The 24033-nt window shown below is 55.6% G+C and overlaps 3 protein-coding genes across 4 annotated transcripts in view; 2 read left to right on the top strand and 1 right to left on the bottom strand.

Moving 5' to 3' along the window:
* Positions 1-2122: 2122 nt before the first annotated feature.
* DNAJC14 (DnaJ heat shock protein family (Hsp40) member C14) lies at positions 2123-14947 on the top strand. Its single transcript, XM_048831541.2, has 7 exons — positions 2123-2344; positions 4032-5783; positions 6886-6992; positions 8086-8205; positions 8577-8737; positions 9071-9173; positions 10292-14947. The coding sequence occupies exons 2-7, from the start codon at positions 4320-4322 to the stop codon at positions 10491-10493; spliced, it is 2157 nt and encodes a 718-aa protein (XP_048687498.1). The 5' UTR covers positions 2123-2344; positions 4032-4319; the 3' UTR covers positions 10494-14947.
* Positions 14948-15097: 150 nt separating this feature from the next.
* ORMDL2 (ORMDL sphingolipid biosynthesis regulator 2) lies at positions 15098-19216 on the bottom strand. The gene is made up of 4 exons (XM_048831610.2): positions 19127-19216; positions 17063-17237; positions 16374-16525; positions 15098-15647 (listed from the first exon to the last, which is right to left on the bottom strand). Exons 2-4 carry the CDS (start codon positions 17234-17236, stop codon positions 15512-15514), a joined length of 462 nt encoding a protein of 153 aa, XP_048687567.1. The 5' UTR covers position 17237; positions 19127-19216; the 3' UTR covers positions 15098-15511.
* A 119-nt stretch (positions 19217-19335) lies between these two features.
* SARNP (SAP domain containing ribonucleoprotein) overlaps positions 19336-24033 on the top strand; it is a 49833-nt gene continuing 45135 nt past the window's right edge. For both annotated transcript variants that reach the window (XM_048831603.2, XM_048831602.2), the window contains exons 1-3: positions 19336-19483; positions 21611-21710; positions 22328-22374. In XM_048831603.2, the coding sequence (XP_048687560.1) occupies positions 19448-19483; positions 21611-21710; positions 22328-22374 (183 nt within the window). In that variant the 5' untranslated portion in view covers positions 19336-19447. The remainder of the gene's footprint in view (positions 19484-21610; positions 21711-22327; positions 22375-24033) is intronic.

Here is a 24033-nt window from a genome sequence, read left to right as displayed (position 1 = left end):
GGGCCAATTATCTTTTTTCAAGGTCCAGAATCCAGAGAAAATGATGCAAAAAGAACAACCATGACAGTAGGTAAATGAGAAGAAGTTGGGGTTTGGTCACACGTGCCTGGCACGCCGGATTTGGCCCGCAGGCTGCCTGGTGACTGCCCCTGTGCTAAGGAAACACAGAGAACCCCTGATACCATCTTTCTTTGTTTAGCCCCTCTCATGGAGGAGCCTAACATGATTTACACAGTTCACATGGCAAGCGCCTCGCCCAGGACAGCAAGACTTCCCAGGGTTCAGCTGTCCAACACTGAAATGCAGCTGTCCCTGGGGTGGAGCATGGCAGCTACTTACCAGTGCACAGCAACAATGAACAGGGATCAGCTACCCAGGAGGGAATTGCAGGTGTCTCTCGGGTGGAGCACTCCGGCTGTTTAACAGCAGGCAGCAGTGGGATGCACATTATGGTAGAAAGGAAGAAGACTGTATCCAATGGAAACAATAGGAACTGAGGTTGGTTAATTAAGGTCACATGGTGGGAAAGGACCCACTGGCTCCAGGATTCACATCTCTGGAGGGGGTTGACCCAGGAGGTACGAGCCAGCCCAAAGCCTCGGTGCCCCTATCCACATCCAATTGTAGGGCTAGTTCCTGGTCCTGTTTACATGGGTGTAAATCCAGATCGGCTCCAATGGAGATACTGTGGATTTACAGTGGGACAGCCGAGGTCAAGATCTGGACTTTATCTTCTCAGGGGCTTGGAAGGAAAGTCCCAAAGGGTTGGAGGAAAGGGGCAGCTGGGAGACTGGAAGGCCCCAGTCTGAACCTGTGTGGGATCATGGGCCAAATTCATACCCAGTGCAACTCAGTTGGCCCCGGTGGAGTTACACCGGGGAGAAGTTTGGCCCCAGCTGTGTGTGGGGGCGCATGTGTGGGAATAAGAACCTAAGAACGGCCAGACGGGGTCAGACCAAAGGTCCATCCAGCCCAGTGTCCTGTCTGCCGACAGTGGCCAGTGGCAGGGGCCCCAGAGGGAGTGAACCTAACAGGTAATGATCAGTGATCTCTCTCCTGCCCTCTGTCTCCCCCCTCTGACAAACAGAGGCCAGGGACACCCTTCCTTACCCATCCTGGCTCATAGCCATTAATGGACTTCACCTTCATGAATGTGTCCAGCTCTCTTGTAAACCCTGTTACAGTCCTAGCAGCCTAGACGACTGCTCCTTCCCCTGCATCAGGTTGTCTTGCCCGTGATCCAGCTGCAAAGCCTCCGGGACTCTCCCGAGGGCTGTCTCTGCCTCCCTGGGTTACAGGGGCCACCAGCAGTCACTCGGGAGTCGCACTCGGAATCAGGGGGCTGGAATCATTCGTACCGTGGGGGTGCTGAGAACCATTGAACCAAACTGTGAATCCTGCATATGATGGAAACCTCTTCAAACCAGGGGGTGCGGTAGCTCCCCAGCACCCCCAGTTCCAGCGCCTAGTCTTGGAATGCCGTGCCACCCGGTGCAGATCTGCTTCCCCCTTCCCTGAGCCAACCGAAATAGCCGTGGGTGCTGCCTCCCTGCCAGCAGGCTGGAGTGGGGTTCGAAGGCACACGTCGCTTTCTGCTGGAGAAAGGGCTGATGCTTCTCATCGGGGGCTCTCCAAGCAGAAACACCCATTTCTGTGTCGTGGGAGCGCCGGTCAGGCACTGGTAGCTCCCTTGTGCCAGGTGGGGCACAGACCTGGAACAAGGAGATCGCCTCTGCCCCACAGAGCGTGACAGTAACATTAGCCCCACTGAGCTCTGCTGACCAGGGGGTCTCGTGGTGTGTTACAGAGTCATGGTCCCCGTTTTACAGATGGGGAAACCGAGGCACTGAGCGGGGTCGTGACCTGCGCAGGTCACCCAGCAGGCCGGGGCAGAGCGGGAATAGATCCCAGAAGTCCCGGCTCCGTCTCTCTGGATTCTCTTTCTGCGGAGGGGGCTGGGCAGTGCCCAGGGTGATGAAGCGTTGTGGGGGGCCTGGCTGGCCCGGGGAGGGGCCTGGCTGGCCCGGGGAGGGGCCCGGCTGGCCCCAGGGCAGGGGACTGGCTGGCTCGGGGGGGGCGGGGAATGGGGCCCGGGGCCAAGCTGGGGCCCGATTCAAACCCGCTGCCTCTGTCCCAGCCCCAGGCTGAGGCCCGACGCGCTCAGCACAAGGCGCAGATCCGCAGAGGGCTCCTGGGGCGCTGGCCCTTTAAGGGGAAGCCCCGCCCTCTGCCCCGGAAGTGGAAGCTGCCGCGGTCACAGGCGGGCGGAAGGCGGAAGTGGGGAGAGAGGCGGACCCGGGGGGGCAAGAGGAGGAGGACACCCCCCCCCGGGCACCGGGAGCAGGTGAGTTCCCCTCCCCCCCCGTCTGCCCCCAACTCCGCACGGGGGGGAGCCCCTCCCCCTCCCCCCCCGGTCTGCCCCCAACTCCGCACGGGGGGGAGCCCCTGCCCCTCCCCCCCCGGTCTGCCCCCAACTCCGCACGGGGGGGGAGCCCCTGCCCCTCCCCCTCCCCCCCCCCCCGGTCTGCCCCCAACTCCGCACGGGGGGGAGCCCCTCCCCCTCCCCCCCCCGGTCTGCCCCCAACTCCGCACGGGGGGGGAGCCCCTGCCCCTCCCCCTCCCCCCCCCGGTCTGCCCCCAACTCCGCACGGGGGGAGCCCCTGCCCCTCCTCCCCGATCTGCCTTGTGCCCCCCCATCACTGCGAGTTTGGCAGCTTCCCTCCCCCCCCAGCCAGCAGCCCGAGGGGCGCGAGTGGGGCTGTCAGACCCCCCCCGACTCGCCTGTCTCCTGCCCCTGGCATGTGGGGAGCCTGTCAGAGCTGAGGCCCCGCGGTGGGGGAGAGGACCAAGACCTGGCCGGGTCTGTCTGATCCCCCGGCCCCCCGCTCTCTGGTGCCTGTGGCCCGGTGCGGTTGGGCAGTGCTGGTATCCTCATTGTACGGGGGGGTCCGAGGCACAGGGAGGCCGAGGGACACCTGCAGTGAATGGGACCAAGTCCGAGGCTCCTGCTCTAACCACTGCTCTGTCCTTCCGCTTCCTAAGCCCAAGGCAAATAAAAAGCTCCCCCCCCCCCCAAGCTTTTTGTTTGAAATCTCCCGGCTTTGAAGCCAATCTCACCACTTGTTGGGGCCTGACAGTGTGATATCTGAGTGCAGTTGGCAAAACAGGAAACTGATGCAGGATGAATGTGAAGTAGCTAGAGCCCTGATACCCTGGTGAGAGGCCCTCTAGAAATAGGGGTCTGGTACAGAGATGCCACCACCCAATTGGATTAGGTTGGTTTCGCTAGTCAAGGTTTGGGCAAGGATTTCAGGGCCATTGATAGGGTTAAATCCAAGCAAGAGAGCTCAAGCTTTTCCTAATAGTGAGCGTGGGTTCACTGGGACTCTGCCATTTCGTGTGGGTTGTTTGTAATCCAGAGTCAAATGACTGCACTTTACTATCTCTTCTCCTCATAGGCACTTACACGGCTGTGCTTTTGTACTGACCCCTGCTGGGTCGCAGGAACAGCCTCACAGAGGGTCACTTCTGATTCTTGGGGCCAGGGCAGGAAACCTGGTGATTTAAGCACTGGCCAGTGGATTTCTCTCCAAGTGCCGGTGAAAGCTGCGTGCAAGGAAGTTCTGTATCGCCACGGCTAGCACGTCGGCTTCCCATGTGGGGCGAGAGGGGAATTCACTGGCACTTGCGGTGGTAGATCTTTGAGATCTGAATACCTGAGATCCGGACTACGACCGTCTGCTGATCTCAGTGGCTCAGCCGCAAGCAGCTATTGGGTGGCTGCTGCTGAGCTACGAATGAATTGAGGTGGGGGAAGCTCTGTCTCCCCTTCCAGGGGTCCCCAGTCTGCTCTGCTGTCAGTGTGTGTCAGAAGGTAGGTCCAGTCGCATGGACTGTGGATTTGAGAACAAGCCTTGGAGACCACTCTTGATTCACAGCCAGGGCTGCCCTTTGATCCCTCATGCTCTGTGTCTTGGCCTTGAGCCTGGTTTTGATGCCTTTGATTTTATTTTATTTTGTTTAATTTGCAGGACAAAGGCTACAAAATGACAGTTGTAACTTAACCCTTGCTGGTCCAGGACAGCTCTTGGGGCAAGGCAATAGAGAAGCAGATCTCTGGAGGAAGAGGGATGTGTGAAACCAAACTGGATAGTTCCTGCTGCTGGAGTGGCAAGCTCTCCCGGAGCAGGGGTGCATCAGGTGCCAGCCTTTGTGGGCATAAGAGATCCTTGTTCTCAAGTTTTGGGGATCTGGGAAGCACTGGGCCTAACGGCTGCCAGTTCTTCCAAGAATGCTGCGGTTCTTAAGGCCCAGAACGTATGTCTCCAAGCCAAAGCTGGCCGAAAGAACTCCACAGAGCCGCCAAAGGCTTGGAACCGATGGAGGCTCGGGGGCCAGCTGCTACTGGGACTCCTAGTGTACGTGAGACATTGCTAGCTGAACTATCAGCCGAGAGGCTAGGGAAGGTGGAGGAGGCCGGCCATTCTCCCCCTCAGGGCTTTCCAGAAGGCGGAGGGCAGAGGACTTCCTGCACCACAGGGGAGGATGTTGGTTGGAATGGAAGCTGCGACCAAGTACCGATGGGGTTGCTGGAAGGGGACGGGTTGTTGCACTTCACTGAGTACAGTGCCTCTGGCTCCTGTCTGTCCAGTTACGAACGTTCCTGTAGTTGTCAGGGGGAGAGTCTGGATCCCTCCAGGACTTACCTGGAGAAGGGGAATTGCTCGTGTAGCTTCACTTGCCAGCGCTGGGCTTCGGAGTCCCTTGCAGCTGAGGATGAAGCCTTTGGTCCTGATTCAGCACCATGGCCGCAGGGCCAGGAGGAAGACGAGGAAGATGACGGAGTGTCCAAGGCCAGTGAGGACCTGTACGGCTCTGGCAGGCTGCTCAGCGGCAGGAAGAATGGGAGACGCCAGAGGCATCGCTCTGGCACGAAGGACAAGGAGGAGGGGAAGGAGAATGCCAAGCGGGAGGGTAGGTCTGTGCCGGCTGGTGGGAAGCACAAGCAGGCCAGGAAGAGGAGCCATGTGGACCGGCGGCGCCACTTAAAAGCTGAGGTCCCCAAGCAGCTGGAAGAGCTGGCCCGGGTCTGCGTCTCCTGTTTCAAGAAGCTCATCAAGCTGGTGCTGGTCATCACCCATGAGTGCGGCGAGTATGTGGAAGCTGGTGGGAGGTTCCTCTACTCGTGCTGTCAGCTCGACGCCTGGGCCCTGGGCTTAGCCCAAGGCAGCACGAGGACGTGGATCCAGCGGGCCAAGAGCAGCTCGGGGAAGGCAGCCCGGTGGCTGGGTTCCTGGGGGAACTGGCTGTGGCGGCTGCTCAGGATGCTGGGTGCCCTGCTCTTCCTGGTACTCATGCTGCTCCTGGGCAGCCTGCGGCTGTGCTGGCGAGTCTCCAAGTCCCTGCTTCTTGCTGGGGTAGGTAAGCTGGGCAGAACCAGCAGCATGGCCTGGCTCCTCTCGCTCCTGGGCTCGCCCTTCCTCCGCAGAACCTGGGCTCTCTTCAAAGAAACCAGGACTTGCAAGTACGTGTCACACTTGCTGCAAAAGTGGCCAGGGCTGCTTGGGGCAGCCAAAGGGCTAAGGACCGATGAGCTGGGAGCGGCTGCGACTGGCCCGGATCTTAGCGCAGGGGGGCGCTACCAGCCCAGCCAGGAGGTGGCACGGCTGCTGGCCCTGGCCGATGTGCCCGAGGAAGAGCTGAACCCCTTTCAGGTACTGGGGCTGGAGGCGACTGCTTCAGACTCAGAGCTGAAGAAGGCCTATCGTCAGCTGGCTGTGCTGGTGAGTGTACCCTGGCGTGGTGGGGGATGGACATCGCACCCAGCCCCATGGCACCCGAACACCTGGGGGGACATGAGGCAGGAACTCCATTTGAGCTGCATTGTCCTCGTACGGGGAGAGAGTGAGCCACTTTTCTCTAGCCTCTCCCCACTGAGGCTCAATACGCTTAATCCCCTGCCCCCATGTTACAGATGGGTAAACTGAGACACGCACTGTTAGGGTGACTTGTCCAAAGGCCACGTAACATGTCTGTTTCAGAGCTGGGCTGAGACCCAGATTCCTTCCTGCGAATTCCTTGCTTTGGCGGGTCCACCGCAAGGCCTCCACCGCAAGGTGGGTCCACTGCTAGGCCAGAGGCATGGGGATCGGTGTTAATAACTGGCAGCAGCTCCCGAGTTAGGCTTGTGCTGAGCCTGGCGTGGGCTGCAGGACTGAGCAGCTGACTGACTCTAGTCCCCGGAGCTGCCTGGTATCTCAGCGGGGGATGCTGGGCTTTTGCTGTCCTTTTATAAAGTGAAACTTCTGCTTGATGTTTTGCCCCATGTTCTTCCTGTTTTCCTGGGTTCCTCTAACAAGCCGTGGTGCAGGGCAGCCTTCGCGTGCTTCCCGGCCCTGATGGCTAGGGGCAGTGGACTGATGCTGCTTTGTCACTTGGAGTCGCCATGTGAGCACCGTGGAGTTGTGGCGCGGGCCACGCTGGGAGAGCTTGATGGCTTTGAGGCTCCCCTGGGTGCTGGCTGTCCCTTCTGCCCCAGCTCATCAGCTGGGCACCCCCTTTTTTGCCCTGGCCGGGATGGTGAGCCCTCCTGCCTTTGCTGCTCTGCTTGTGGTGCCTGAGAAGGAAGACAAGAAGTGACAGGTGGGGGCCGAGGCTCACCAGCTCAGTAGCCTGGCCTTGGCCAGACCAGAGTGGCCCATTTGGCCTTGTCTGAAGACATGTAGCACCCACTCCTTCTTTCTTCCCCTCCCCCGACCCATCTGGCGGTGCTGTCCTGTCCTGTCCCTGGAGGGGGCTCCGTCCCAGCCAGACCCCTCGCACCAGACGAGGTCAGCGCCGAAGGAGCCTCTTGGTGGTCTCAGGTTCCCATGTCTTGCTTTGCAGGTTCATCCCGACAAGAATGAGCATCCACGGGCGGAGGAAGCCTTCAAGGTGCTGCGAGCTGCCTGGGATATCGTGAGCAACCCGGAGAAGAGGAAAGAGTACGAGATGTGAGTTGGGGGCCCCTTCCCTCCCCCTAAGGCAGGACGGGGGCGAGGGATGGAGGGGAGCCTGCAGTTGCTGGTGGCGGATTAGAGAACATGGCCTCCTCCGTCACATCTCTGTGTACCTGAGGGACGGGTGACGGGGAGGAAGGTGGGCTGGGATCTTGGGCTGTGCTGCTCAGCCCCACCGTGACTTGCTGATCTGATCTGCCCACTGAAGTCTGTACTTTGGCCTCAGGCCTGCCCTGGGGCTGTTACTTCCCCTGCTGACTGGGGGAGCAAGGATGGCACCTTCGGACGGGTGTCTTGAGTGGGACCGGTCCTCTTCCGGTACTCGCCACTGCGAGACGTTGCTTTGAGGCCCGAGTGGATGATGCTCCTGTGCTGTGCTGGGAGGACACAGCCAGGAATTTCTGAGTGAGGCACCAAGGGCTTTTGATGAGCCGTGGGTCATAAGAGCAAAAGCAGAGCACGAGGGCTTTAGCCGAGAAACCTCCTGTACTTAAATACTCTTTAGAAGTCGCTGTTAGGGGGCCAGAGTCTCTGTCAGAGAACTGGCAGGTGGGAATTTGAGGTGTCCGATTATAAGTGAAATCCCTCCGGCTGCTCTTCTCTTCTTGCCTGCGATCACCGGTGGCCCAGGTCAGGGTGCGGGCGCTGTTGTGCAAGGAGCTGTACAAATGTGTCCTAGGGAGCTTACTGCCTGGGTTAATGGGGAGCTGCCATAGGTGACGGGAGCGAACGGGGTGCGTGGGTGGGGCTTTGGTGCGGGGTCAGGCCTGGGCCGATGGAACGAAGCTGAGGCTCTCCAGGCCCGGCTGCCCAGTGTGGCAACCTCCCTAGAGCTGTGAGTGCCGATCTTCTGCCGGCTCCTGACGCCGCGTCTCGGCCAGCGATGGCCTGGGGAGGTGGTAGGGTGTGTCCCCCCACGCTGGCTGCAGCAAGAACCTCGTGCAAGCCAGCCCTGCTGCCAACGGGGGCTGAGCCCAGCAGGGAGGGGCGTGGGCTGACTGCTGGGTGCAGAGGCTGTCCTGTGCCGGTTCCTCCTGTGGGCTCCCTGCCTGGGGCGTGACTCACCCCCATGCCGTTGTGATTGCAGCAAGCAGATGGCAGAAAGTGAGCTGACAAAATCCATGAATGAGTTCCTCACCAAGCTGCGGGACGACCTGAAAGAGGCCATGAACACCATGATGTGTAGCAAGTGCCAGGGGAAGCACAAGTAGGTGCTGGCGTTCGGTGACTGCTTTAACCCCCTGCTTGTAGCCCTGGTGCCCTGCCTCCTCCTGGGGCACCAAGCGTTACCCCTCCATGGGGCCTGGAGCTCAGGAGTGGGTCTGGCCCTGCGTGGCGGCCGGAATGGATCAGCCAGACAGTCCTGCAGCTGGTGGGCTCATGTCCTGGCTTTCCCAGTTAGCTGCGCTTAAGACCATTGTGCTTCTTCCTTAAGCACAAGTGTTCTGTGGTGCGGGTTGTCCTAGAGCATCCTGGGAATTTGGAGTGCTGTGGGAGGGAGGACGCGTCCCTCTGGGAGGGGACATGGCAAAGCTGGCCCCACTCTAACAGCGTTTGGCAATCTCCCTGCTGCTCTAGGAGGTTCGAGATGGACCGAGATCCGCTCAGCGCTCGCTACTGCGCGGAGTGCGGCAAGCTGCACCCTGCCAAGGAGGGAGACTTCTGGGCCGAATCAAGCATGCTGGGGCTGAAAATCACCTACTTCGCCCTGATGGATGGGAAAGTCTATGACATCACAGGTACGGGAGGCATCCGTGGGGCCAGGATGTGCGGCCTGACCAGACCGTGAAACTGACCAGTTGTTTGCCAGCCCCTTGAATTGCAGTTACACCAGGCTGATGAACCATGTTTAAACAGTCCCCTGCTCCTAATGTTTCAGGGACTAGCAATCCTTCCCCTCAGGATCCCTAGCCCAGCTGGAGAGGAGGATGCCAGCCCTTGGTGGGGGTGCGGCTCTCTCCTGCTTTTCCTGGGTTGTGTCATTGCTCCTGTGCTCCGGAGGCCGGGAGGTGTGATGGCTGCGGTTGCTTCCTCCCGCCGGCTGATGGTGTGTCCTGCCTGTCTGTCTGCAGAGTGGGCCGGCTGCCAGCGGGTTGGAATCTCTCCCGACACCCATCGTGCCCCGTATCACATATCGTTTGGATCAAGGAGCTCCGGCTTGGGTGGACGCCAGAGGTTGGTACTGCATGCTGTTCTGGTTCCTTCATGCTCTCGCCTTGGTCTGAGTGGGTGGGGATGGGTCAAATCTCCAATCTTGAGCACTTCTGGGGGAGCTGTGGCCAGCCATAAGTTCCCTCTGGCATTCCACTTTCCCCCGTCAAAGGGCCGAAGGGAGCTGAGTTACTCAGTGTTCGCTGGTTTCAGAGTAGCAGCCGTGTTAGTCTGTATTCGCGAGAAGAAAAGGAGGACTTGTGGCCCCTTCGAGACTAACCAATTTATTTGAGCATGAGCTTTCCTGAGCTACAGCTCACTTCATCGGATGCATTCAGCTGTAGCTCACGAAAGCTCATGCTCAAATAAATTGGTTAGTCTCTAAGGGGCCACCAGTCCTCCCTTTCTTTCAGTGTTCGCTGGGAGTCTCCTTGTTGGGGTCAGCAAAGCTCCCCCCTGTCCTAATCGTGCTACTGCTGGGCTCTGGAGCACTGCCCCCTTGTGGCAGAGTACTGCACTGCTGCTTTAAAGCATGTGGTCTGAGGCCAGGTGCTTCTGCATAGATAAAAATCCCCCCCTTCTGTGGGCTGTTGGAAGAACTCTTCCCCGCCCGTCCCGGGTCCTTGCAGATGCGTTTTAAACCAACGCCGGCCAGCGATCCGTCATCTGTCGCTCTGTCAACCCATCCTGCGTTTCCAGCTGCCTCCCCCGTTGGGTGGAAGGGTCACGGGAGCACACTGATCCCAGACACCCCTGCCAAGTGCCATCCAATGCTGCTGAAATTAACAGAGGGCAGGTCACTGAGCCCCTGGCAGGATCTGGCCCCTTAGCCTCACAGCTCCCTTGCTGTGTGGGCGCTTTCCCTGGCGAGGAGACTAGGAGTGGAGTGACTTGAGAGCCCATGGCAGTGCTGGGAATAGAACCCAGGAGCCCCTGCAAACCCACGTAGACCCTCACTGCCTCCCTGAGGTGGGGACAGAACCCAGGAGTCCTGAGTACCGACCCCTCTGCTCTAACCCCCTAGCCCATGCAAACCTAGGAGTCCTGACTCCCTGCTGTAACCACTAGAGCCCACTGAACTGCCTCTTGACACCCAACTACATGTGTAAGTGTCGTGTCTATAAACACTTGTTTTCCCCCAGAACTGCCTCTGAAGGCAGCCCCGCCTCAGCTGCAGACCTGCAGGACTTCTTCAACCGCGTATTTCAGGGGACCCCGGGGCAGATGCCCAACGCCCAGGCAGCAGCTCCTTCTGCTTCAGCCCCGAAGACAGAGAGTGCAGCCTCAAAAGGGGACTCAAAGCAGAAAAGGCGGAAGAAAGTTCGCCGTCCCTTCCAGCGCTGAGGAGCGGCGTGGCCAGTGCAGGAGAGTAACCGGGTGGGGGCTGCTTTGCTCTTGGCCTGGCAGGAGGCCACAAGCACTGACAGGAAACGAAGCTCCTGTGTACGTCCCAGCAGGCAGCTGGGCGCGTCCCGGGCTCTAGGTCGGGCACTAAAAGGGCTCTTTACAAGAAGAAGAATCTATTTTTTTCTTTAGATATTTAAAAGCCAACCAGGCGTTTGGGGAATTTCCGGCTGATGCCATTAACTTCTAGTGTAAAGAACCAGACCCAGTGATACCAAAGAACTCCAGCAGGGGGTGCCCTGCAGGATCCCTGGAGACACCAGCCCAGTGTGTGTGGAAGGAGGGTGTCCCTGCAGTTGGGGGGTGGGGAAGCTGGACAGAGCCATGGAATCTCTTCAGGGTTACTTTAAAAATCAGGGGATGTTTCATTTCCATAAAGGCCACATCTGGGATCCATTGGGAGGCAGCCATGTCCCTTCCCTCCGCTTGCCCCCCATTTCTCATGCGCGGCTCCCCTTCACTCCCCCGCCCATTGATGTCTGCGTCTTGCAGCCCTCCGAGAGCTGCAGGGAGCCGTAATGCGTCACACACAGCACTGAGCAGGATCCCTTAGAACTGAATCGCAATTTGGCCTCTAAAGCTTCTGCAGCAGATCGTATTCTTGACCCCTCCCATCTGCACAGCTCATCACCCCAGAAGAACCACGCCAAGCGTTGAACCCCGGTGCTGGAGGGCGGCTTGCTCAGCTGACTGGAGAATGCTCCTAGAGAGCAGCCCAGCCTTGGCCCCGGCAGACAAGACTGAGCCCTTTGTCTAACTCTTGCAGGGTCTTATCCATGCCTACTCCTGGAGCCAGTGCATCTGTCTGCGCTCTCTGCCGAGCCCTGCTGCCCCAGAGGTGAAATGAGGCGTGGGTGGGTGCTCCCTGTGCTGTGCCTGGCTCTGTTCCCACTGTGCTGGTAGCACATGCTGGCCCCTAGCTTCATGCTGACCCCCCCGTCGGATTTTTGTTGCTGATTCCCCCTCAGCCCTGCTTCCCGGCCATGGACTCCTTTTCTGCCAGTTGGGCTCAGCCATAGTCCTGAGACTTGGGAGAGCGGTTCCCCAGTGGGTTGCTCTGGGAGCTCAGTTGTGAGATGCTGTCTGCACAAGTCTCCTGATCTGTGCAGCCAGTATTGACTTTACTGTTCACAGGGATGCTGGCTGGGGCCAGCCGCTCACATACGGGGACTAGGCTTTCCAAAGAAGCTAGGTCAAGTTTGTAAGCCCAGCCCCAACCCATCAAAACCCTGGTCTGCTTCTGCTGGGCAAGCTCCTGGCAGTCAGTCAGACGGGTCTGTAACTGTCCAGGCTCTTACTGAAGGGTTGGTCTTGGGTTCTAACAGCTGGTTCCTATTTGTCTGTACATATCTCTGTTTAATCCCATGTGCATACCCCTTGTGATAAATCTAGCTCAATCCCTGAGAGCAGCTGGGGGAGTGCTTCCCCTGCTTCCCTGGGCAGCGCCAGTCCGTTCCATGTATTACACCTCGGCTTTCTGTAGGCACTTTCTGTAACCTCCTTAGGTTTGCTCTTCCGGTCGCTAACGTGCACCCAGCTCACAGAGCTGATGCTGAACTACTCTAACCCCAGTTGGAGTAAAGCTGATTTTTAAGTTGTTCCAGGAAGTAAGACTCGTTTTCCTTGTCAGGGTGTTTATGGCATTCCACTGCTGAATTTCCAAAATGAATTGGATTTAGGGTAGGGCCTACACAAACAATTGTGTGGGTGTGAGCAGAAAGCTCTGCTTTAGGATTAAACTGGTGAGTGTATATTCTACAATTACCCATCCCCTGCAAAATAAACCCCCATAGGATTACATAAGAGTATTCTCTACACACCTAACTTGTGTATAGACACCACTATGCAGCTGTGAAAAAGGGGGACATAACAAGCAGGAGGCCTGGCCCCTGCTAAAGCTGGATTTCGGGCTAGTGGAAGAAAACTAGGACAGTAACTCAGGCACTCGTCCTTATTTATCAAAACTGTCTCAAAGTGACATGAGCCAGCAGGGGCCAAGCTGGGGTCGGACACACTAAACTGTAGTTTGTGGTGCCAGTCGGTTAACTAACGCCTGAGCAGGCCGCACTGGACGGAGGGTGAGGGCAGGTATTTCCTCATCACCTTCCTTAGAATGACAAGACTAAGCTCTTAAAACAAGCCCTCCCAGCTCAGCCTTCCTCTAGGAGCTTTGTTATTTGAGCCCCTTTTCGTTATTTGAAGGGTGTGATGGGAACCACCTGGCTGGCTTCTCTGTCAACTGTTTCTCCCCCCAGGTGTCACTCACCTGCAAACCCTGATTCCTCTTCCCAGGGTGAACTCTGGGCAGCAGGACTGAACGACGCGGGGACCAGGGCTGCAGAGCTCTTTCCCTCTGGCGAACTGGTTCTAAGGGCCACTGAGCTGGGAGCGAGTCTCAGCATCACATGGCTATTTGGGGGGTGTTACGTGAAGTGAATCAAGGGTCTTTAGCTGGTTACTTGCAGACGTGCATCCATGTCCCTAAAAATCCCAGCTATGGTGGGTGCAAATGTGGTGCCCTCAGAGAGGGCAGCCTGATTGTATGCAGGACCGCAGGGCCTGACTGGACCCCTGAGGAGGTGCAAGCTGTGCTCCCTCTGAGGTGGGGGGGCAGCTTGGACTGTTTCTACCAGGGCTGTACCTGGGCTGTGGAGAGGTGGCCATCCCCTCTCCTGTGTGCCCCATCCCCTCTCCTGGGCTCGGTTACCTTGAGCTGAGCAGGCAGACGTTAGCTCTAGGTTTGGAGGTGGTGGGAGGAGGAAGCTGTATTTAACACAGGGCCAATCACGGTCACTGGTGCACAAGGGATGAATGGACAATGTAAAGCCGTGTAGTCCTGCTGCGCATACAACTGATCATTTGGAAGGGCCAGGAAGGGAGCTAATCATGAGAACGGCCAGACTGGGTCAGATCAATGGTCCCGCTAGCTCAGTGTCCTGCCTTCAGATAGGGGCAGGTGTCAAGTGCTTCCGAGAGAGTGAACAGAACAGGGCAAACATTGAGAGATCCAGCCTGTCTTCCAGGTCCAGCATCTGGCTGTCAGAGGTTTAAGGTCACTGAGCACGTGGGGCTGTGTCTCTGCCCATCTTGGCTAACAGCCATTGTTGGACCTCTCCCCCATGAACGTAACTCATTCTTTTTTTGAACCCAGTTAGGTTTGGCCTTCACCACATCCCCTGGCAAGGAGTTCCACAAGTTGACTGTGTTGTGGGATCCATGGTTGGTTTTAAACCTGCTGCCTGTTAATGGCATTGGGTGATGCCTGGTTGGTTTGTTATGGGAAGGGGTAAATAGCACATCCCTAGTCGCTTGCTTCCCGGCAGTCATGACTATACAGACCTCTGTCACCCCCCATCTCTTTTCCAAGCTGAGCCATCCCGTTTTTAATCTCCTGACCTGGAAGCTCTCCCCACGGGAGACCCACCCTGGCTCACACTCATGGAGAACCAGGCTGCTGGGGATTTGCTCTCTCTAGTTCTCAGCTGCAACGGACACCTTGGCTGGTAGTGCCTTGGTGACCCCAAAATGTACATTAAGGGGCCTTGGAAATATACCCCTCCTCCAGTCATGTTCTAGCTGCAATCACATGGGGCAGGAAATGAAGCAACTCCAGCACTGTAATGTCCCTTGGTCTGTATGCTCGGGGCTTCTTGTTGGCTCCTCTCGGGCAGCTGCCTCAGCCACCTTGCTGCTCCTTACCCCTTCACGTTTACGGGGGAGTCTGTCTACTGCTAGACTGTCAGCCTCCCTAGCTTGTCTCTCCATCATGAGCGAGTAGAGTAAAGCTTGCCGGTGGCAGACGCCAGAGCCTCTCTTTCGCTGGGGACTCCCTCCCTGTACACTGAAAGCCACAGGCTCACCCCTGCAGCTGCTGCTTTGTGCTGAGCGGGCACAGAGCACTGGAGAGCAGCCATGCCCTAGGACACTTACCTGGTCTCACCTGCCAGCTTGCTCTGTTCTTTGCTCCCTGAGCTTGCGTGGCTTCTGCGGCTCTGCTGCCAGGGCTGCCTAACTCAGTTCACGCCGGGGGAGCCAGAAACCGAGTTGTAGGCACGTTCCCTCTCCCCCCTGCCTCCGAGCAACTGAGCTCCTGTCGATATAGCTCTGCAGCCTCTCGGCGCTAGTGGAGGTTTGGGGAAGCGGACTGGCTGGAAGCGCATCTGCTTGGGCTGCTGCGGGGCAGAGCTGCCTTAAGATGCTTACATACGTTTTGCAAAAAAATAAGTCTTGGACAATCACTCACTCTTCCTGACCTGTATTGCCATGCGAGTGTTTGATGTCGGGTGTATTCACTGTTCACCTCCTTTGTCCTGAGGGCTGAGCACGGAGGTTTTTAAGATGATTGTGTATCTCTTTCTTATCACTTTTGTTAAATTAAAATACGATTTGAAGAAGCCTGTCTCCTCTGGGAGGTGGGGAAGGAACAAGCAGTGGATTGTGGGATCCACTCCACATCCTCTCCCACCAGTGAATATCTTCTGTTCTTTACTGTCACCCCTGACTGATTCCCCTAAGCCTAGGGCCCTCTTGCAAGAACACCACTGTTGTCTGTCAAACGTCTTTATTACAGTAGAAGTTAATAAAACACAAGGATGGTGAGGATGCACAAACTGGCTATTTTCCCCCCTGCTGGGCAGCAGTTCTCCTCTCTCGCAGTTACATGAGCAGCTGACAGGGTAGCTCATGAGACACTAAGACCTCCTCCCTCCTCAGTTGCCTCTCTCTCTCCACCCAAACAAAAGATAAAGCCCAAATACCGATGATTACTAGGGAGAGTAACTTAATCCCTGCAAGGGGCTCAAGCAGTGGCTGGTCCCTCGCTTGCGCCGCCGCCCTAGTTCACAGTCAGGACAGCACCTTCACGTTGGGCTCATTACTTCTTTGCCAGAGCAGGAGCCTGTTGGGATGGACTCCCTCTTCCCTCGCAGCTGGCTTGGCAGCGCTGGGCTCGCTGAGTCTTAGTATTTGTTGATGCCAAAGACGCGCACGCCATGGAACTGAGGCAGCTTGGGGAGGAGGACGCTGAGGAGGGACGTTGTGTTGATTATAAAATGTGCAGGGTCGTATTTGGTATAAAAGCTGGTGAGGAGGTAACTGGAAGAGAGACAAAGGCAGGGTTAGTTCTGTGGCCATCCAGCCCCCAGCTGGGGTGAGGGCACATGAAAGCTATTTCTGAGGCTTGATTGACAGCAGAAGCGGTGATGCAAACTTCCCAGCCAAGGCACCTCACGCCTGATGCAGAACCATTTCCCCAGCATGGGCAGAGTTCAGTCACCAAAGCCCATGCTGCCCTTGGTGCCTCTGTGCTGCCAGCCATGGGGCCAGCTGCTAGCAGTCAGGATACTCAGTGCACAAGCCTTCAAGGACTAGCCTGATGCCCACTGGTTCGTTTCAGGCCCGAGAGCTTGTGCCCTCCAGTGCAGTAGGCAGAGGGCAGTCACCTAGCTAAGGCATGCAGGGCTCTGGCCAGTTCCATTGAAAAGCAATGTACTCTATAGCCACGGTGGCTTTCCCTGCGTACGGGAAGCCCAGCATAGGCTAGTGTCTCAGTATGGCTTCACGCAGACTACAGCAATCCCATCTTCTCCCTGAGCCATTCATGCCTGCCCCCCTACAGCTGGAGCCTTACACAGTGTGCTTCTGGTCTCCGTGGGCTACGCAGGGGTATTGGAGAGGAAGGGAACTGCAGTGAGCCTCACTGAATGCCTGGGAGCTGCAGCTCTGGGCAGGTTTGGAGCACTCCTACCATAGGCCTCCTCCAGAGCAAGCAGGTCCTGGCAGGTCAACAGCTGACCTGCTGCAGCAGGAATGGACACTCACAGAACTACTGGCGAGATGCTGAGGAACTTGCGGGAGGAGGTGCACTGCGTCCCATAGTCTATCTGTTCCCAGTGCGTGAGCAGGCGATCCTTGCCCTGGTCTGGCGTCTCAAACGGGGTTCCTTTCACAGTGTGAAGAAACCAGTACATAACCTGCAATTTCCATGGTGAGAAGGGAGGATGTAAGGAGAGGGCCTCAGTCCTTTTACTGTTGTATCATCAACACAAGAGGGGGGCAGGGATTGGAGAGGAAACAAAGCTAGAGGGCCGCTGAGCTGTGGAACTCATTGTTACAGGAGGCCAGAGTCAAACACCACGTCTGGTTTTAGAAAAGGGCTGGCTGGGCAGGTAAGTTCTCCCTAGGTAAAGTGACTTGCCTAAGAGAGTGGCAGCTGGAACCAGAACTCAGGAGTTCTTGCTCCTAAAATAGGAAAAGGATAACGAAATGTCGTGCATCAGGCCATAGCTGATCATCAGTGGGAGTCAGGAAAGTACTTCCTATATCACCTTAAGTTTTCCCAAATACAGTACCCTCTAGCTACATCTCTCTGAGTGCTGACCCAGCAGGGAGGGACTGGGCCTCATCCCAGCTCCTCCAGGCCCAGTGGGCAAGGGCCCAAAGAGCCGAGTCTAACACTGCTTTTTCTAGCAGGGCAGGAAAATGAGTCGGGAGGCTGAGATTTGACTCACCAGGTTGTGTATAACATTAGTGAGGGTCCAGACCACTGGAATGCTGAAGAACGGGATGCTGAGGAGAATGATATGGAGAACTCCCACCGAGATCACGTAGGCCAGCCAGATGCCACGGCTGTTCATCACTCGGGTGTTGGGATTTACCTCACTGTGGGCCACCCCAACATTCATCCTGAAAGAGAGATGGGTGTAGGAGAAGAGTCAAACGTTACTCATCTGAGAGGACAAGGTTTTCTGATTCCGCCATGCGCAGATGCTTTAAAAACATTAATGCATGAATCATCACAGCCCCTGGACTGGTTGGTAAGTCTCTGTATCCCCATCTTATGGGCAGAACATCAAGTCACAGAGAGGGGAAATGACCGGCCCACGTCCACAAACTGAGGTAGCGGCAACGAGAAGTGGGACCCAGGCATAGCTGCCTCCTTTAGCCACTAGACCCCATTCCCTGCCCAGGGCTGGGGAATAGAACCCAGGCATCCTGACTCCCAGCCTCCTCCCCTCCCCTCCCCTCCATTTACCCCCCCACTCTCATCTACTGTACGGCACTGGTTAGTGACTCTGGAAACCCCACAAGCAAAGCTGAAAGTGCAGGGACCCTATGAGTTGTTTTTGCTCTGTAATTCAGATCTTAGTTTCTCCCCATCTTTATGGCCATACTGCCCTGCCCCAGCAGTACCTACTGTTCATCCTGCATCCCATATGTCTTCCTCCCCCTGTTCCTCCTTTCAGCCCTTATATGGCCCCGTCACCCCTTCCAGTAGAATAATGCCACCACCTTGCTCCTTAAATCGCACTTTTCATCAGTGGATCTCAAAGCTCTTTACAAAGGAGGGCAGTATCATGCTCCCCATTCTACTGATGGGGAAACTGAGGCACGGAGCGAGGAAATGACTCGCTCAAGGTCACCGAGCAGGCCAATGGCAGAGCTGGGAACAGAACCCAGGTCTCCTGAGCAGAGCTCTAGCCACTAGTACCTCTATAGGGGTTTGAGCACTGCCTCCCTGCCAGAAATGGGGCTCAGGACGGCTTCTTGCAGGAACCACTAGACCCTGCTCTCACCCTTGCTGCCCCCTACAGGCGCCCCTGCCCCCTACCATTGCCCCGCCCCCATCAGTGCCCCTCACTGTCCGCCCCGCCCCCACAGATCACCCCGCCCCCATCAGTGCCCCCACCATCCGCCCCTCCCCTTACCATTGCCACGCTCCCCACCAGTGCCCCCGCCCCTACCATTGCCACCCCCCCCCACCATCCGCCCCTACCATTGCCCCGCCCCCGTGAGTGCCCCCCGGCCGCCCCGCCCCCACAGATCGCCCCGCCCCCATCAGTGCCCCCCACTGTCCGCCCCGCCCCCCACAGATCACCCCGCCCCCATCAGTGCCCCCACCGTCCGCCCCGCCCCTTACCATTGCCACGCTCCCCACCAGTGCCCCCGCCCCTACCATTGCCCCACCCCCCCACCATCCGCCCCTACCATTGCCCCGCCCCCACAGATCGCCCCGCCCCCATCAGTGCCCCCCACTGTCCGCCCCTACCATTGCCCCGCCCCCATCAGTGCCCCCACCATCCGCCCCGCCCCTTACCATTGCCACGCTCCCCACCAGTGCCCCCGCCCCTACCATTAACACCCCCCCCCACCATCCGCCCCTACCATTGCCCCGCCCCCGTGAGTGCCCCCCGGCCGCCCCGCCCCCACAGATCGCCCCGCCCCCATCAGTGCCCCCCACTGTCCGCCCCGCCCCCCACAGATCGCCCCGCCCCCATCAGTGCCCCCACCGTCCGCCCCGCCCCTTACCATTGCCACGCTCCCCACCAGTGCCCCCGCCCCTACCATTAACACCCCCCCCCACCATCCGCCCCTACCATTGCCCCGCCCCCGTGAGTGCCCCCGGCCGCCCCGCCCCCACAGATCGCCCCGCCCCCATCAGTGCCCCCCGCCCCCTACCTAGCTTCCTGCCGCCCACCCCCAGGTGCCCCGCCCCCTACAGGCAGGCGCTTAGAGCCGCTCTTCCCCCTTCAGAGCCCTCGGGCCCCGCTAACGGCCCCCCGGCGCTCACCCACCCGGCGGCTGCCGCCGAACCTCCACACAGCTCCCCCGGCTCGTCTCCAGGAAGTGCCACTGCCTGCGCCCCTCCCCCGTTGCCGCCCGCTATTGGCTGCCCGCCTCCGACGTCTGCGCACCTATTGGTCATCGTCGTCGTCGCTGACCTCTGTCCCCGCCCTTCCCTCCGTGGCTACCAATAGGAAGCGGCGGGGCCGGGTGCCGCTGGGCCAGTAGGAAGGCGCGATATTGAGGGGAGGGTTGGGCGCCCGCTCAGGAAGAGCGCGGGTCATTGGCGGGGCGGGCGGGGCCCGGCGGGAGCGACCTGAGGAGGCGACAAGATGGCGGCCGAGACCGTGGAGCTCCACAAGCTGAAGGTAACGGAGGGGGGCGCGGCGAGGGGCCCGGTCTCCCTCACCCCAGGGCAGCCTGACCGCCCCCCCGCCTGCGGGATAGGCCGGGCGCCGCCGCCCCCGCGCGCGGAGCTCCCGCCGGCAGCACGTGCGCGTCCCTTCCCTGGGGGCTGAGCCTCCCCGCGCTCCTGGGCGGGCTCCCGTCCTCGTGGCGCCTCCCAGCGGCCCCGAGTGGGGGCACCCCAGGGGGCTGCGGCCCCTCCCCCCGGGCTGCTTCTGGGGGGCTTCGCTGACCCCCCCCCCCAGCGGGTGCCCCAGCCCGGGGTCACTCCTCCGTTCCCTGCGCCGCTCGGGGCCCCGCCGGAGCCGTGGGGAGAGCGGGCGAGGCCTGGGGTTGCAGCCATGGACTGGGCCTGCCCCCCAGTGCGTGCGAACTGCGGGCTTCGGCTGGGTGTCCCGTGGGGGGAAAATCGGGGGGCGCTCCCACAACCCGGGGCCGGAGGTCGCCTTCCAAACCCGGGGGCAGGGCGCCCACCTCAAATGCTACCGCGGCCGAGAAACCCCGCCCGCCGGGGCCCGGGGGAAGATGCGGTCGCTGGCACGGGACTTCCACAGGGCGGTGTGGGCTTCGGAAGTGGAGCCTCTTTCAGCTCGTGGTGGTGAGCTCCCCCACCTGTTAGCCTGTGCTCGCTCTGGCTTTCACGCCCTAGCGCGGGCACTGCTCTAAGAACGCCGACCTGTGGCTTACTTTCACGGCAGCAAAAGAATGAGGATTGCAGGGTAGCTAAACGTCAATCATTGCACACCAGGTACCTATATTAACCTACCCAGAATAATCAACCTTCTGGATCTTCTCCGCATGTCCTCTAGTCTTTGTCTTAGTAAGACATATCACCAGACCTGTGTGATGCTAATAAACAGGCAATGTCAAATTTCTGCAGGGGAAGAAACTTGGCCAGCAAGATGTTTGACTGTAATATAATCTTGCGAGGATTGCGATTGAAGCCTGTATTTAGGACTCTTAAAATTAGCCTGCACAGAACACTACAAAGAACTCATTAGGGGATAATCTTGCATTGGGCCCAGGCAGATGGACTGGATAATCTAACGGCTCTTTTGTTTCTGACTTCTGTGGTTTCAGTAACATGACTATGGTGTCATACAGAAGGGCCTTTCATCTTAATGTCTCTGAAACAGTTAAACAGAGAGGCAAATATTTTTATTTCTTAGATTTGGGGGGAAACTAATCAGAGGGAGATGAATGGACTTGTCCAAGGCATCAATAAATCACTGGCACAGTTGAGGGTAGATTCAAGGAGTCCAGACTCCCAGTTTCCTGCTCTAACCACTAGAACACACTCCTCTCAAAACCCAGCAGTTGTGACTCCCAGTCCCTGGGCACTAGGCATCATCTCCTCTATGCTCTTCTCTTCAGAATTTTCAGTTGACTATTACGATAACACTAATGGTAGCAAGTAATGATTTGAAGTTCTTCATATCTTGGGTATTTTGGGGTGAGTGTAGGAAGGTTTATACTTAAGGAGTATGGCTAGAGAGATGTAATTTTTCTGCTGCTTTTGTTCAATGTGGAGTGTAATGTCTGCAGCTGTTTCTGTTCCAGTCCCCAGAGGAACTCAGAATCTGCAGGATGTAAAGCAGTTCTCAGGGGGAGCATAGCACAGATTCAGATCCTCATAATAATAATAATGTCTTTCTCAAGCTTTTTTTGTCCAAGTATTGTGAAGTGCCTGTCTACAAATGGGAGAAATGGAGGCACAGAGAGAATTACAGAAATTGTGATGAAGACATTCCAGTAGATTATCCGACTCCCTTCTAGTGCAGCACTGTTCCCTTCTAGTACATTTTTCTGTGGAATCCTAGATGGCAGTGGTAAAGTAAATGTCAAGGCTACACAAAGGGAACCAATGAAAAAGCTGGAAAGAACCCAGTCATTGACTCCTTGTTCCCCCTCCCCCCCAGCTCTAACCACTAGTCTTAATGTCTTTTTTTTGTCAGTGCCAATGCCCATGGTTTATCTGGTCTGCTTATTGTTTGCTTGTTTTGATCCTTTTGCTTTGGTGGTGTTCCTCCTGTTCTTTGCAAACTTGAATGAATTAAGTATGCTAATGGGAAGTCTCTTCTGGTACGCAGCTTGCTGAACTGAAACAAGAATGTCTCGCCCGTGGCCTGGAGGTGAAAGGAAACAAACAGGATCTCATAAACAGACTCCAGGCCTACCTTGATGAACACGGTGGGTAACTTGCTGGGCTGGAGCAAGCGTTGCAGATCGAGGGTCCCTCTAGCAAGGTCGACTCAAGGCCCAGCTGTGGCCTCTTTGTTTTTACAGGAATTTTGAACTCTCCCTAATTGGTTCCTTTTTATAGGATTCTAGCTGTTGTGAACGGTCCCCATTACATGGGCTTGCTGTGATATTCTTTCAATAAGAGCTGTCCTGTGGCTGTAGCCTCTGAGAATCTCCCTGATGAGACAGTCCTCAGAATTTTCTTGGTGATAGGCCTAATTCTTCAGGTGTTCCTCATGTGGAGCTCCCATCCAAGTCTATGTATGGAGAGTGACTGTAATATTGAGTAATTCAAGGTGTATTCTTTTCTTCTTTGCTCCCAATTCCCACCCCCTAAAAATCCCCAAGTTTATGAAGTGTCTGTGTATACATTTTGTGTAACACAGGCTACAGAGCTTCTCCAAAATGATTCCTAGAGTATATGCTTACATATTGTGGTGATGGACCTGATGTAAGACCCTGAACAGAATCTTTACAACATTAATTTACTTATTAGTGTGGAGAACATCAGTCTTCTAGGAATTAATCTCTCACTAATCTGTGGATTTTTAAAAAAATTCTTTTAGCTGAAGAAGAAGCAAATGAAGAAGATGTTTTGGGAGAAGAAACAGAGGTAAATCCTATTACTATGAGCAGATTATCATACTGTCAATCTATTTTAGGTGTAGCTGTGTGTCAGTTTGCCTGACGTCATCTGATCTTTGAGCAGTTTCCAGTCTGGTGGCAATGTACGGATTAATTACTCTATATCATGTCAACCACTGTCGCAATTGTGGGGAACTCCACCGTGAATGAACTGTAGTGTATTTGACATTGTTACTAATGGGGTTTCTTGGGGACTGCATAATTGTGGTATATGGCTGACATTACAGAATTGGACTCTTTTAAGTATGAAATAACGGAGTTAGTTTTAGGCCTCACCACTGAAGAGCTGATCTTATCAACTAGAAAATATTGTGCTTAAGAAAAGCGCCTAGTTAGTGTTAGGAAAACTAGTCTCTTTAGGTATTTTTATCTACCCCCAAATGTCATGTTCCTTGCTACTAAGTAGATAGATATCTATGTGTGAATATATATCCTTGTGGGTTTATTTTAAGTACCTAAAGCAGAAAAATATTCAGATGAAGAAGCATAATGCTAGGTTTGGATCATACATGTTGTGTGTGCTCTCTTTGCCAGCTACCTTGCTGTGAGAACGTAGGATACTGTAAACATGAGAATGTTCTCATCCGAAGCACATTTCCTATGTCCTCAGAAAATGTGGATTTTTTATTTTAAGTATTAGCCTTGTCAAAACAAATCTAACCCACAAATAGATATACATAAAATAAATCATTCATCCTAACACTTACGAAACCTCTCGAAGGCTTCATAAAAAGACCTAGCATGAATAATAAGGTCCTTGCCCGCAAGCCTAGAGGAAAAGTAGAGCCAAATAAATCACTTGCCAATGACATCTAGGTTAAATTCAGACCTGACATATCCAGGTGTGTGAAGTCAAAAGAGTTACATCTTTGTATGTAATCTCTAGATTTGGCCCCATGTCTTTGTTTTTAAATACATTGTGATTTAGTTGTTTGTTATTGCACTTTATGTTTTCGGTGTCAATAGAATTTTCGTTACTATTAATACTATAAATTCAGTTGGGGAAAAAAGCTCTAATCCTGAAAACACGTATGAGACTTTACTCATGTGAGTGGTCTTCAGTGTTGCAGAATCATGTCCCAAAATATTAGTGTGTGGAGAAGCCGGGGTAAATCTTAGCCCCTTACATTGTTCACTCAAAAAAATTAATTGCGATTAAAAAAAATTAATCACGTTAATCGCAGTTTTAATTGCGCTGTTAAACAATAAAATACTGATTGAAATGTATTAAATATTTTGGATGTTTGTCTACATTTTCAAATATGTTGCTTTCAATTGCAACACAGAATACAAAGTGTACAGTACTCACTTTATATTATTTTTATTACAAATATTTGCATTGTAAAAATGATAAACAAAATAGTATTTGTCAATTCACCTCACACATGTACCGTATTGCAATCTCTTTATCATGAAAGGGCAACTTACAAATGTAGATTTTTTTTGTTATATAACTGCACTTAAAATCAAAAAATGTAAAACTTTACTGCCTACAAATCTACTCAGTCCTACTTCTTGTTCAGCCAGTCGATAAGAGAAACAAGTTTGTTTAATTTATGGGAGATAATGCTGTCCACTTCTAATTTACAATGTCACCCGAAAGTGAGAACAGACGTTCGCATGCATT

This window comes from Caretta caretta, chromosome 20 (genome assembly GCF_965140235.1).
Source record: "Caretta caretta isolate rCarCar2 chromosome 20, rCarCar1.hap1, whole genome shotgun sequence".
Lineage (NCBI taxonomy): Eukaryota > Metazoa > Chordata > Testudines > Cheloniidae > Caretta > Caretta caretta.
This window is presented reverse-complemented; position numbering and strand designations above follow the sequence as displayed.

Bases quoted from the DNA above. Each gene is read 5' to 3' on its own strand.
- ORMDL2 (XM_048831610.2), bottom strand. From the start codon at position 17,236: ATGAATGTTGGGGTGGCCCACAGTGAGGTAAATCCCAACACCCGAGTG. The intron at 16,526-17,062 runs GTGAGTCAAATC...TGGAAATTGCAG, and splicing joins CTAATGTTATACACAACCTG to GTTATGTACTGGTTTCTTCA. The intron at 15,648-16,373 runs GTGAGTGTCCAT...TCTCTCTTCCAG, and splicing joins AGCATCTCGCCAGTAGTTCT to TTACCTCCTCACCAGCTTTT.
- DNAJC14 (XM_048831541.2), top strand. From the start codon at position 4,320: ATGTCTCCAAGCCAAAGCTGGCCGAAAGAACTCCACAGAGCCGCCAAA. The intron at 6,993-8,085 runs GTGAGTTGGGGG...TTGTGATTGCAG, and splicing joins AAGAGGAAAGAGTACGAGAT to CAAGCAGATGGCAGAAAGTG. The intron at 9,174-10,291 runs GTTGGTACTGCA...GTTTTCCCCCAG, and splicing joins GGCTTGGGTGGACGCCAGAG to AACTGCCTCTGAAGGCAGCC.